Source organism: Melanaphis sacchari, unplaced genomic scaffold (genome assembly GCF_002803265.2).
Source record: "Melanaphis sacchari strain LSU unplaced genomic scaffold, SCAv2.0 Contig4_pilon_pilon, whole genome shotgun sequence".
NCBI classification, from domain to species: Eukaryota; Metazoa; Arthropoda; class Insecta; order Hemiptera; family Aphididae; genus Melanaphis; species Melanaphis sacchari.
Window position 1 is genome coordinate 9,613,708 of NW_020271335.1, and position 12,564 is coordinate 9,626,271.

At 31.2% G+C, this 12,564-nt stretch overlaps 2 protein-coding genes across 2 annotated transcripts in view; both read left to right on the forward strand.

Moving 5' to 3' along the window:
- Nucleotides 1–13: 13 nt before the first annotated feature.
- LOC112598845 lies at nucleotides 14–6,077 on the forward strand. The gene is made up of 2 exons (XM_025345484.1): nucleotides 14–301; nucleotides 5,663–6,077. Exons 1-2 carry the CDS (start codon nucleotides 158–160, stop codon nucleotides 5,861–5,863), a joined length of 345 nt encoding a protein of 114 aa, XP_025201269.1. The 5' UTR covers nucleotides 14–157; the 3' UTR covers nucleotides 5,864–6,077.
- Nucleotides 6,078–11,218: 5,141 nt separating this feature from the next.
- The window catches only part of LOC112599226 (glycerol kinase-like), a 6,520-nt gene continuing 5,174 nt past the window's right edge, over nucleotides 11,219–12,564 (forward strand). The window contains 2 exon segments of the mRNA XM_025346044.1: nucleotides 11,219–11,756; nucleotides 11,759–12,562. Coding sequence (XP_025201829.1) covers nucleotides 11,280–11,756; nucleotides 11,759–12,562 — 1,281 coding nt within the window. The 5' untranslated portion in view covers nucleotides 11,219–11,279.

Here is a 12,564-nt window from a genome sequence, read left to right on the forward strand (position 1 = left end):
TCACTAGTGTCGACTGTCGATCGACCGATCTCGCACAGTTCGCCGACGCCGCCGCTGCTCGTTGCCGTCTCCCGGTTTGTGTGCATGTGTATGTGTGGTGCCGTACGTGTGCGTGTTGCCGATTCGTTGCGTTTGTTGCCGACGACGACACGTCTAAATGGGAAGCGTGAACAACGCTGTCCGTTGTGGTTTCATATGTCGTCTGTGTTCGAAAATCGACAAGCGCGTTGTGCACATCTACGGCGAACTAGGCAGAAAATACAATTTAGTGCAAAAGATCAGAGATTATTTGCCCATTAAGGTAAGGCACAATATACACTATACATCGATCGCACCGCTGCGGTCGTTGACGTCGATTTATTTTTATTGTTATTGTATTTATCGTTTCGCCGTTGTGTTTTGGCCGACGGTTCGAAATCAGATATTCGGGTTGGTTTTACTAGGGGTTACTAGGGTTCTCGACGGACTATATGGGTTGGGTTGGAAACAAAAATTCGGGCGGCGATTTTCGTTTTCGTCGGCTCTATTGAATTTCATTATTGTGTTTCGAAACTAGTATGACGAAATCGTTGCGCGCACGCGCGCTCTCTTGTGTGTGTGTATGTGTAGTAATGTATACCATGTCGTATATTATTATGCACATTGCACACGCACACACACACACACGCGCGTTCGCCCGTAGATTGTGTGCATGTTGCGTTATCACCGGGCCGTTGCGATTTAGCGCTACCTAAATGTGTGTAGAAACACGTCTGTTTTTTTTTGCGCCATCGCCTAGACGGTCGCGGGGGCGACGGGATCGGACGAGTTTCTCGCGGACTGCATCGTCGTCGTTTTTCCTCAGCGTCGATCTTTTCCCGGCCCATGATTTACTTCGATATTTCTTACATTTTCACGAGACCCAGATTATTTCTCCGCTGATTCCGACCGAGACATACCGCTACCGCAACCTTGACCTCGGGTTTTCGGTGAACTATTTTTTTTGTTTTTCAGGGTTATTAAAAGTGTGTTACTTTCATAGGCGCCGAGGACGCTGTAGCCTTGACGCTCGGGCTCTTTACGCATAATATACGCTGGCAATATCACAATAATACAACGCAAACGGTTGTGTACTACCACCTAGGTGTCTGTTTTTGAAATTTAATTTCTCCATCACATATTGTGTTAAATTTGGTGTAGTACCTAACCCTACGTATGGCACATCCACATTTCGTACCTTTTATACTTTGCTAGAACCGTAAATCGTACAAGTACGTTGGTACCTTCATTACGTGTGAAATTTCTTAAAACTATTTGTTGTCCACTTTTTTTAGTTATGATTTCAAGGTTTTACACAATATCGGCTTTCTAAGTGAATTGCTATTTTTTCTTTCAATTTTGCTGTATTATGTTCACATTATTTGATTGCAGTTTAATAATATCTTGAATTCAGAACATAAATTTGGATGTCCTTTTTTAGCATTTTCCATGGTCCATTTATAACCTTGACCTAACTATACCCAATTACCTACTATTTGGATATATTTTAAATTAAAAGTATTTGAAAATAAGTCAAGGATATTAAATTGGTTACACTTCTGAAATCATACAGATTGTATATACTTTTAATAATGATTAAATTTGATGATGTCATATTGATGTGGGTATTGGATGATTATGGAATTAAGTAAACATTTAGTTAAATTTATATTAATGATTAATATTTATTTGTCTATGTTGTGTAAATACAACTATTTTATTTTAAAATTTAGATTAATAATAGATGAATTTTATTAGACATTATCTTAACATTCTCAAGTTCAAAAATTAAATCATGGAAAATATTTTTATTTTTTTTTTTTTTTGATATTAGTTAACAATAAAAATAGATTATTATAAATGTTATTTCTCATGTTACCTATATATGTAGATAAGAAATTAACAATTTTTTTCTTTTACTCTTTTATACCTATCTATTTTTATAGAAATTAATTTAATCTACTGAGATAGGTATTTATTTATTGAAACATTTTCTTATGCATAAGAAAACTGTATTTAATAATATATTTGGTCTTGAACTATATTAAATTATTTGAATATCAAGAAGACTGATTGTGGGTTTGACAATTATGTTTTTTTTTCTTGTTTAGTTAATAGTTTGTGATAACAATAACATTCAAGTGCCCTTGATTTGTAACTAATAGTTGATAATTTTTTGCCTTCTTCCATACTCTCTAAAACTTTAGGTACTGTTTTGTTTATTTTATGTTTTTAAACAAGACATACCTAGAGAGAGAAATAATGATATTTATTAATAAAACATTAAATCATTAACTATAATTTTTATTTGTTAAAAAGTTAATTGTTATTATTCATTTTTTTGTATTTAATGCATTTATTTTTATTACTTAATAAAAATAAGATTTGTGTGCTTTGTACATATCATGTTTAATGATGAATTATAATTTTTAATAAATCACATTTTTGCATTTCAAATTCTTAGATTAATCATAATTTATATATTGTTTTCATTATCTTTATTTTTAAAATACTCGATTACTTATTATTTAGGTTTTTGTTTACTGGATATTAATAAAGTATAAATGAATTTTGAAAAATATATTAATATTTTCCGGGATATTTTCTAAATTGTTAACATAAGAACACATATATTGTATTGTATAAGTGTCAACATTTAAGTGCGGTAGATAGATTTATAACTAATTGTTATTTGAATACATTTTTCTAAAGTAATTTGTAAGTTTTGATTATAATATAATCAATAATTAATTCATAAATGATCACTTATTAACAAATTAAGTGTTTCAACAATAATTATTTAATTGTTATAACCTTATAAACAACTACATGCTATGCTACTATAATAATAAAAACAATACTATTAATTATATTTTAAGATTAACTAGTTTAAAATAGTAGACAAATAATGATAAATTGATAAATGATGAAAATTCTCAGTAAGAAAAAAAGTTTTTCCAACTTATTTTCCAAACCAACCAATTTAACAAATTCACCAGTTTATATTACTTTCTAGATATCTAATACTTAAAAATATATAATGAACTTTTATATTTTTAAATTTGTAAAATTATCTAAGGTCAAATTATATTCTTATGTATTTAAATGTCATAAATTATTGATCTATCAAAGAATTTAATGCAATATTCATAGAAGTTGCATTATTATATAAGTAGATATTAAGTAAAATCAATCTTTAAAATAATGAGTAACAGATTCTTGGTCTTTTTTAAAATGTATTGCTTATATGAATCAATGTATAGGTTAGGTATCTGATAAAAACTTCAAGATACATGGGTTAGATTTGGTCTAGAGATTGCAGTCTCTGGTAGGCAACATAGCAAACTCTCATACAAAGTTTTAACATCTTCAATAAAGAACTTGGATTGTAGTTTTGCTGTTTTAGACGCTGATAAAGTGGAATTATTTAAAACTTTCCTTTGCTATATTTTCCACCCCCTCCCCTCTATATAATCTCATTAAATAATATAAATTCAGTATAAAATAATCTATATTCCCCACTCCCACACCTTTGGAGGTTAGACTCTTGCTTAAACCTATTTTTTCTTTAATTCAGGACAAAAAAGTTCTTCATGAATATCAATTTGGCTTTTTTACAAATACATTCAATCACTCACTGAGCAGATAAGGTCGTTGATATGATTTTATTTGCTCTCAAAAAAAAACTATTCTGCACCTGTGCATTCCTTGATGTATCGCAAGCCTTTGATAGAGAGTGGCACAAACGATTTCTATACAAACTAAAGAGATTTCTTCCTCTGATTTACTCTCTTTAATTAAAATCCTATCTTGGTGATAGACATTCCCAGATCCATTATGGATCTGTAAATTTAAAAAAAAGTATTAGAACCACAAGGAGGTATCCTCTCTCCAGTTTTATAATATAATATATTCACATTAGATCAATTGATTAGTAATTAAACAATAGTGCATGACAAAGTAACAATTTAAACTAATGCTGACCCTTTTATAGTTTCCGTTAACTTGCAAAATTGTTTTACTATAATGGAAGATTGGTATAAAAAATGGAGATTAAAGTCAATCAAGCAAAATCAGTTCATACAACTTTAACTCTTCAATGTGTTTAATGCTCTGACATAAATCTCTATGGCATTCAAATTCTATAATCTCAGACTGTTAAATATCTTGGTCTAACATTCGACTGTCATATTGCTTTGGTACTCCACATCCAAGTTAAAAAACTTGCATTAATTAATGTATGTCTTTGTATGCTCAAAACTCTAATTTCTAATAACAATCACTCTAAATTAAAAATAAAACTTCTAATTTCCAAATTCTTAATCAAGCCTCTGTAGAGCTATGGCCTTCAACTTTGGGGTAATGCAAATAAAACTATTGTAAATAAAATTTAAATTGTATAAAATTAAAGTCTTTTAAAATCACTAATACCCTACCTTACATTTCTAATCTAACTTTCCATTCAGATCTAAAAATCAAAATCATTCAATAAGAAGCCATTATTTACCTTAAAAGATAACATGTTAGACTTATATCACATCTTAACTCCCTTTATATCTAACTTATCCACACTTATAATTCCTGGAAATCCCCCAAGGTGTTTAAAAAAAATTGTGTAGAGACCTTTTTAACTAAAACTTTTTTTTTTTTTTTAACTTTATTTTAAAACAAACAATCTGTAATATTTAATTTACAATAGGCATGTATGCTATTATATAATTATATTTATTTTTGACATGAAACGCGTGAGAAAAGAAACCATCTCATGGCAACACTTAATCTAAACTAAAGCATAAAAAAAGAAAATAATCAAAATAATAAAAAAAAACAAATATAAAATTAAACAAATCAACTGGTAGTGTCACTACCAAGTGGTTTCTTCCTTCAAATGATGATATATTATACTATTAACGTATATTCTTATTACAAATGCATAGGTAATAAAATATTTCTTAGAATATACTTTTTGAGCATATTAACATATTATGTATGTATATTATATATCAGATTAACTTAAAGACGTAGGTATTCAGTAGTTTTTCAGAGTATATAAATATTAATCTTAATTTATGTATCTAACACAGCTTTAATTATTTGATTAATTGTTGATAGAGATAATAATTCATTATTATAAAATTACTACGTTTTTGATTCAATTTATAATAATATAAAATTACATGTAATTTATCTAAATTATTACCTTTTTTTTTCATAAATTCTGTTGTTTATTCTTACACTTTTGTTTTGTTTGATACAATCATAAATTATAGTTTTCAGTGAAAAAGTGTTACACATAACTACAATATCAATATTTAAAAAACATACAACATTTCATTAATCTATCTTTGAATATATTTTTTTAAATATTTGTTAACTCTTGAGGACATGTTCAATGGGGCAGAAGTTCAATATACTAAAATGATAGTTACAATATAAAAGGAGTTGATTGCCAAAATAGCTTGTAGTTTTTTAATTGTACACTACAAGTTAATGTGTTAAAACATTTTAAGGTATTAATTCTATATATTATTTAATTAAAGACTTGTTTTTCTTGTTAATCATATTATTTAGATAGGTATTTATAAAAACATGATACTTGGTCTATGATCTATATGGGATAAACGAATGTTTTATTCTGTTTTAGATTAAATCTTCTGATGGTTTGCCGCTTACATTATGTGTATCATGTGTTCAAAGATTAAATCGCAGGCACACATTACAAATGGCAATAAAGAACAGTACTGCTCGTATTGTATCTCGCGCCAGACTAGAACCCACCACCGGAAGAGGCGAGTGTAATCAACGTCAAGAAATACATCTCAGCTCTGCTGTACAGTCAATTTGATTTTCGTCTTCTTTTAATGTATATACCTATTTTTTTTTTTCAATGAAGACTGTTATAAAAATTGAGTTCAAAACACATGAGATGAATAATGAATATAAATGTTATTCAAATTTATCAGTCTCATCAGTGAATTACTAAAAGTGTTTTACTAACGGTTTTTATTAGATTTAAGTTGAGCAATAAGGTTATTTAACAAAAATTATTTTAAGTGTATAATTATATTTCTATGTATAACATTAAAAATACCTAAAATAATTTATTTTTGATTAAATGTAAGTTAATTTTATGTAAGGTTAAATGCTTGTTTTATTTAAGAATAGTGCTGATGTAGACCTATTAGTAATATATTATGGGTAGTCAAAATAAATATGTTAATAATAAGAAAAAGTATATAGATATTTAATCTACCACTGCATTTGATAACTATGCATTTTTCAAGTATTACACACAAATATAAGAAAACTAGCAAATATGTGTTTTTTATTAATAATTGATCATATTTATGTTAAATGGAAAACTTGAAAAATGCATATACATAATAATCTTTTTTTTTTTTGAATAGTTTCAATTAAATTTCAAAAAGGGGTTACTACTATTGCTTACTAAACTATCAACGTATTTAAATAACATGGCGTGCCATTTGTCTTTAATTTTATGTTATTTTTTTTTTAAAGTATTCACTTTGTATAATTTGAAATAAACTTTTCCTGATCTCAAACTTATGGGAAGGTTTTTAGTGCAGATTTATTAAATTTTTAACATATTCAATTTGACATCCCAATAAATATTAATTTTTAATTGATTTTTTAGTAAAATCAGTACCTATAAAATTCAATTAAAGTATTAATATTTTATAAAATTTAAGTTTAAATTTTACTTTGTAGATCTAGAAAAATAGTAAAATAAGTGCAATATGAATTGGCGCTGAATAATAAGTTGTTTAAAACTTTTAATTTATTATGTTTTATTAAATATATCTTTTTCAAAAATTATAATTTAAAAAAATTATCAAAATTTTTTTTTTTTAATAATTGTATTATGTTATATAAAATTTTTGAACTTCCATTAAATATGTTTATCTCCTTGTTAACTTGACTTGCAATATAAATAATTGTTAAGATGTGAAAGAGATAGTATTATAATTTGTCATTTGAAAAAATTATCCATTTGTATTTAATTTTTTTAACTTTGTTTTCTGTTCCTGATAATGTTTAAAATAATAAATAGGCTTGGAAAAATGATAGATATTATACAAAATTAGTGGATTTGCTCATTAAATTATCAAAAAAATTTAAAGAAATTCTGAATTAAATTATATACTGGCCTACTAAAGGATATGTTTAGTCGTAGTTTATTATAGTTATTATAGATAGTTGTAGTTACTAGTTAGATCAGCGGCAGTAATGCGAAAGCAATTCCCGCGGCGTCGTCAGTTCAAAACTGAAAAAAAAAAAAAGTTACTAGTTAGATATAGTTTATAAATCGGATAAAAATATATAAAATATCACTAAATATGGCCTTTATAACATGGCTATAATAATATTATGATTATCGTAAAAAACTAATGAAATTAATCATATTTCTAGTATATGGTAAATTATAATATTGAAGACGTGGAAAATTATGCAGGACTTGCAAGAGTTGGTAAAATCTTTATAGAGGGGTGAAAATTCTCAGTCTGCGAAAACTGTAATTATGATTGGATTGAGAGATGTGGATGATGTGGTTCGGTATTTTACAATGGTATAGGTATACTATAGATATTTATATAAGTAATAATTAGTAGTATTGTTAAATGGTTATCAGTCCACCCGATACAGTGTGTTTAAGGCTAAAGCTTACTGGTACACCCGGGTCAACTGCCTTTGACTGAAAATACATCGGTAGTTTATATTGTACATTACTAATTTTAAAATTTACTATTTTTTATTTCTTATTAGTTATTGCCTATATTACATAAATAAAAACAATTTTGCGATCAATAAAATTAAAACTCAAATGTTTAAATATAGCGTGTTTAATATGTATTACTTTATGCAGAATTTCTGAAATATAGATGGTATATTGGTATGTAAGATGTAGGTACTACATGTAAAATAATTATTACATTTTACAATTTTTAGTAATAATTGTATTAACTATTCTGTTTATGAAATTTTTTTTTTCTTACAGTCGTTTATATTATATCTACCTGATGTTTTAAAATCTATAAATCTATTGTCAAATAATAATATTAATAAAATACGTGTAGGTACTGTTTAATATTTTTGAATAGTTTTTGTATTTCAACATTGAATTAATAAGGCAAGTGGTAATCTGTTGATATACGTTCATATTTAAAAATAAATTGCACAGTATTGAATTTTTAATTTATTAAGTAATCTCGATTATGCTCAAAATTGTAATAAACATTTGGCTGAACTTGTACTATTATTGTCATCATAATTTCGAAATGTATACATAATGACACACTTAGTACTTGCAAGGTAATTGCGATTAATGAGCTATTCAAGGACTTTAATGCTACTTCATTTTGGTAGGTTCCATGAGATGGTTTCATCGTCGAATCATGAAGGTCACCAGACAGTTATAATCATTAATGCAACTTTTTAGCGGACTATTTTGTAATGCTGTAATTTTGCAACCAGTAATTTTTGGGATTTTAACAGTTTACGATGTATCGTAATCAATAAAACATTTTTCTCTCAGAATGAACATTGTTAGCTTAACTAATTGAAGAAATCTACATCAATAAGTTTGTTATTTAAACCGCGAATAGAGGAATCTGAAATAATATAAAACAATTAAATTTAAGATTTTTATTATAATGGAATACCTACACAATCGTTTATCACTAATTAGTAATTATAGATAGCTACTACATGTGCAATAACGAATAAATAATTATTTACTAATTTATCAATTATTACGTATAATAATGTACTATAGAATCATATCGATATCATAGCCATAAAGGTGTATTAAAATAAAACAAAAAATAAGTTATTAATCGGAATCGCTTTTATATTTAGCTTAATATTCGATTCTATTTAGGCACAATAATAGTATATAATATATTTTATATAAATAAACATTGTAGTTAGCAGTTCCGTATTTTGAGGTTAGGTCTTATATTTTATAATTTTGTCTTTCTTTTAATTACTAGCCAGCTAGGTCCTAGGTATGACCAAATATTTTCACATTAAATTATACTATTTAGTAAAAATTAAATTCAACATTTAGGTAGGTTAGGTTAGGTATTATGTGATTGTCTGATGTTGTAACCATAACCTTCAATGATATTGAAATTAGTATATAGATTATAATTTGTGAAGTTTTTAGAGAATTATGTGTAGGTATTAGCACAGGTTATTTTATGGCAAGAATATTATAAAGTATAACTAAAAAGATACATTTTAAAAACATGAAAATACATGGGCAAGTGGTAGGTTCCTACTACCTCATCTTTTTAAAAAAAAAATTTTTCCTATGAATATCAATATGAATTGAAAATATTGTGGTATCTATCATTACATTTTTGAGTAGAAAAAATATGAAAACTTCAATTTTTTACTTCGAGGGTTGTTTTTGATAGAAGAAAATCGGATCTATTTGGTAACTTGTAGAGGGGAAGGGTCATAGATAATAATTCTTAATACTTTTCAAAATAACTGGGGAAAAAACATCTATGGAAACAGATGTTTTTACACAAAATTGTTATTTGATTAAATCAATTTTGTATTTTTCGTGTTATTCAAAAATGGATTACTGTAGGTAGGTATGTAAAATACTAGACATTTTCACCAAATGTTTGTAACCTATATTGACTATATTGAGTTAATGACACACAGATAGTAAGTATTCAAGTAATATTAAGTTTTAATCAAACAGGATTTTTAAGTTTAAATTATGCATACATATTATATTATTAATTAATAAAAATTTAGTAAACCCAAAACTATAATTTTTAAATATAACGTAGCATAATAAATTTTATCTAGTATAACTTATAATGAGCTATTACAGGTAATAATATGAAAGATTTGAAAAGCCTAAATGTAGATCACAGGTGAAAACAACAAGTTTTTTTACATCATCATTAGTAGGACCCACATAAATACGGGTAGAGCACTTACTAATTTTTAGAAGATGTTAGCACTGTTCGATAGCACATCACGCTTACGACAGTGCGTTTTTTTTTTTAAGTAATTGTGTTTTAAATATAATAATAAATTATTTAACGTTAATACTAGTGAGTATTAATTAATTTACCTATCTTTCTCAAAACCACACATCTCAAGACTGACAAAGACGTGCTATGTCGTTTAAATAATTAATCGTATTGTGCTCAACGTGTCCTTCACGGCGATCACTACAAAAACAAGAAACAGGATTATATGAAATACAAAATAAAATATATAAATAATTTTATGTATAAATATAATATAAATTATAATATTTATATTTCTTATATAATTATAAACAAATAAGCAAATTATAAAATTTTCCACAGACTAGCCTTTTCTTTATTAAATTTTATCTGTGCAACTTTTCGAGATCTGTTATCATTTGTAGATCTATGTTTGATCAGCTAACTTTTTACACAATTTGTTGGATTCCATATTGCAACTAGTGGTCCATTGTCCATTAATATTTATAAACATTAGACTAGAAATATTAGTAACGGATAATCTTGACCTGAGATCTGAACATATCAAATTCATTTGGCTAAATCCCCTTTCACATTCCGCTGTTGAAACAGGAAATGTTTTTATTAAAATGTCTAATTCTTTTAACTCGTCATTGATAATTTTATTGTTAATATATTTTCGAAAGCCCTGAATCGCATTATTTATACATAGTAAATGATTAGTAAATACAATTATTGATGTGAGGCATTAAAAATGATGTGTTAAAAACATCGAAAATGACACAAATGATAACATCTTATATAGGTATGCAATTATTTTAGTATGCACAGGTGTAGTAGGTATAACAATAATGTGCCATAAACGCGCATAGGCTTGTCGGCTTAAAAAGGGATAAACAAGATGGTAAATGTTAATAGGTGTAGTCTAAAATCAAAGAGTTATTTATTCTTATTTATTATACTAAACGTTTTAAATGCAAATTCATGACATGTAGGTACTGTTTTGTAAACATGATTAATTGTAAATATTTCGTGTTCGTTAAAACCCTACGCATTTGATTCACAATTTTGTAGGCATAAGTCAATGAACATAATATTTTATCGTTTTACAGGAAATAAAATTAATATTAGCGTGCTAATCATACGTTTACGTTTTTAATTTTTAACGTATACCATGACAACAAGTAAACATAAATAAACGCAATAAAAATTTTGAAAAAACACCAAAACACAAACTAGACTTGAAAATTAAAAAAAACAAAACAAATGAAGCAAATAGAAGCCATAGCAGTACTGTCCGTCGAATCGGACCGAGTCCAGCTCACAGTAATATCAAACCGGGACGGTAGCGAAGTGGTCACGTCGGCGGAAACGTTTCCGTTAATAACCGCGGAACCGAAGAGCCGGAGAGTCGGGTGTAACGATGACCCGAGTGCGGATCAGTCGCATTCGGCGGCTGTCGAGGCAGACGACCGGGCGAGCAGCTGTTCCGCGGCCGAGAAGCCGCCGACGGGTCCGGGCCACGTGGAACAAGACCCGGAAGTCGTGTGGGAAGCGGTGCTGCGGGTGATGGCCGACGCGGTGGACAAGATGAGCCGGGTCGGCGCGCCGGTCACATACATCAAATCGGTGGCCGTCGTCAACGAGATGGCCACGCTGGTGGCGTGGAACGCGGTCACCGGCAAGCCGGTGCACAACATGGTCCACTGGTCGGACGTCCGGATGGCCGACGGCGGGACGGCCGCGACCGCCGAGTGGCTGCTACAGCGGTCGACGGCCGTGAAGTGCATCGCGGACAACTGCCGGTTCGGCACGCTGGACGCGTGGCTGACGTGGAAGCTGACGGCCGGCCACACGTACCAGACGGACGTGACGAACGCGTCGTACACAGGGCTGCTGGACATGGCCACGCTGTGCTGGACCGACGCCGTCGGTCGCGCGGTCTGACGGCCGCCGCTTGGCCGGCGGTCCGGAAGCCGGGCAAGCGTCGGCCGCCGTCATCGTGGTGGCCGGCTGTACGGGCTGTCCGTGCACGCGACGCGCCCGCCCAGCGCCGTGCTGTACGCGCAGGCGTGCTACCGCCGCGGGCAGGTGGCCGTCACGCTGACCGACCGGATGGCGGTGGCCGTGGGCGCGACCGCGGTCCGCCGTGCCGGCAACCCGCCGGCGGCCCGATGCCCGTGGTCGGCTGCGAGCGAACATGGCCGACCGAAGCGTCCGAGAATCGTTTACGGGCTGATGGCGGTGTCCAGGGCCAGCGTGGCCGTGTGGCTGAGGAACATGGGCCTGGTCAGTCGTGGGACGATTGCGTGACCGCCTACGCCGCGAGCGGCGCGCCCGTCGACCCCGGGACGTACGCGGTGCCGGCGTTCGGCGGCCTGCCGTCGGCGCCGTACGTCCGGCCGGACGCGCGTCCGGTGGTGTGCGGCTTCGGGGACCGCACCGGGCGCGCGCACCTGATCGCCGCGGCCGTCGACTCGATCTGCCACAGCACCGTGGACATCGTCCGGTGCGTGGTCGCCGGTTCGACGTCGAAAATCGCGGAACCCGT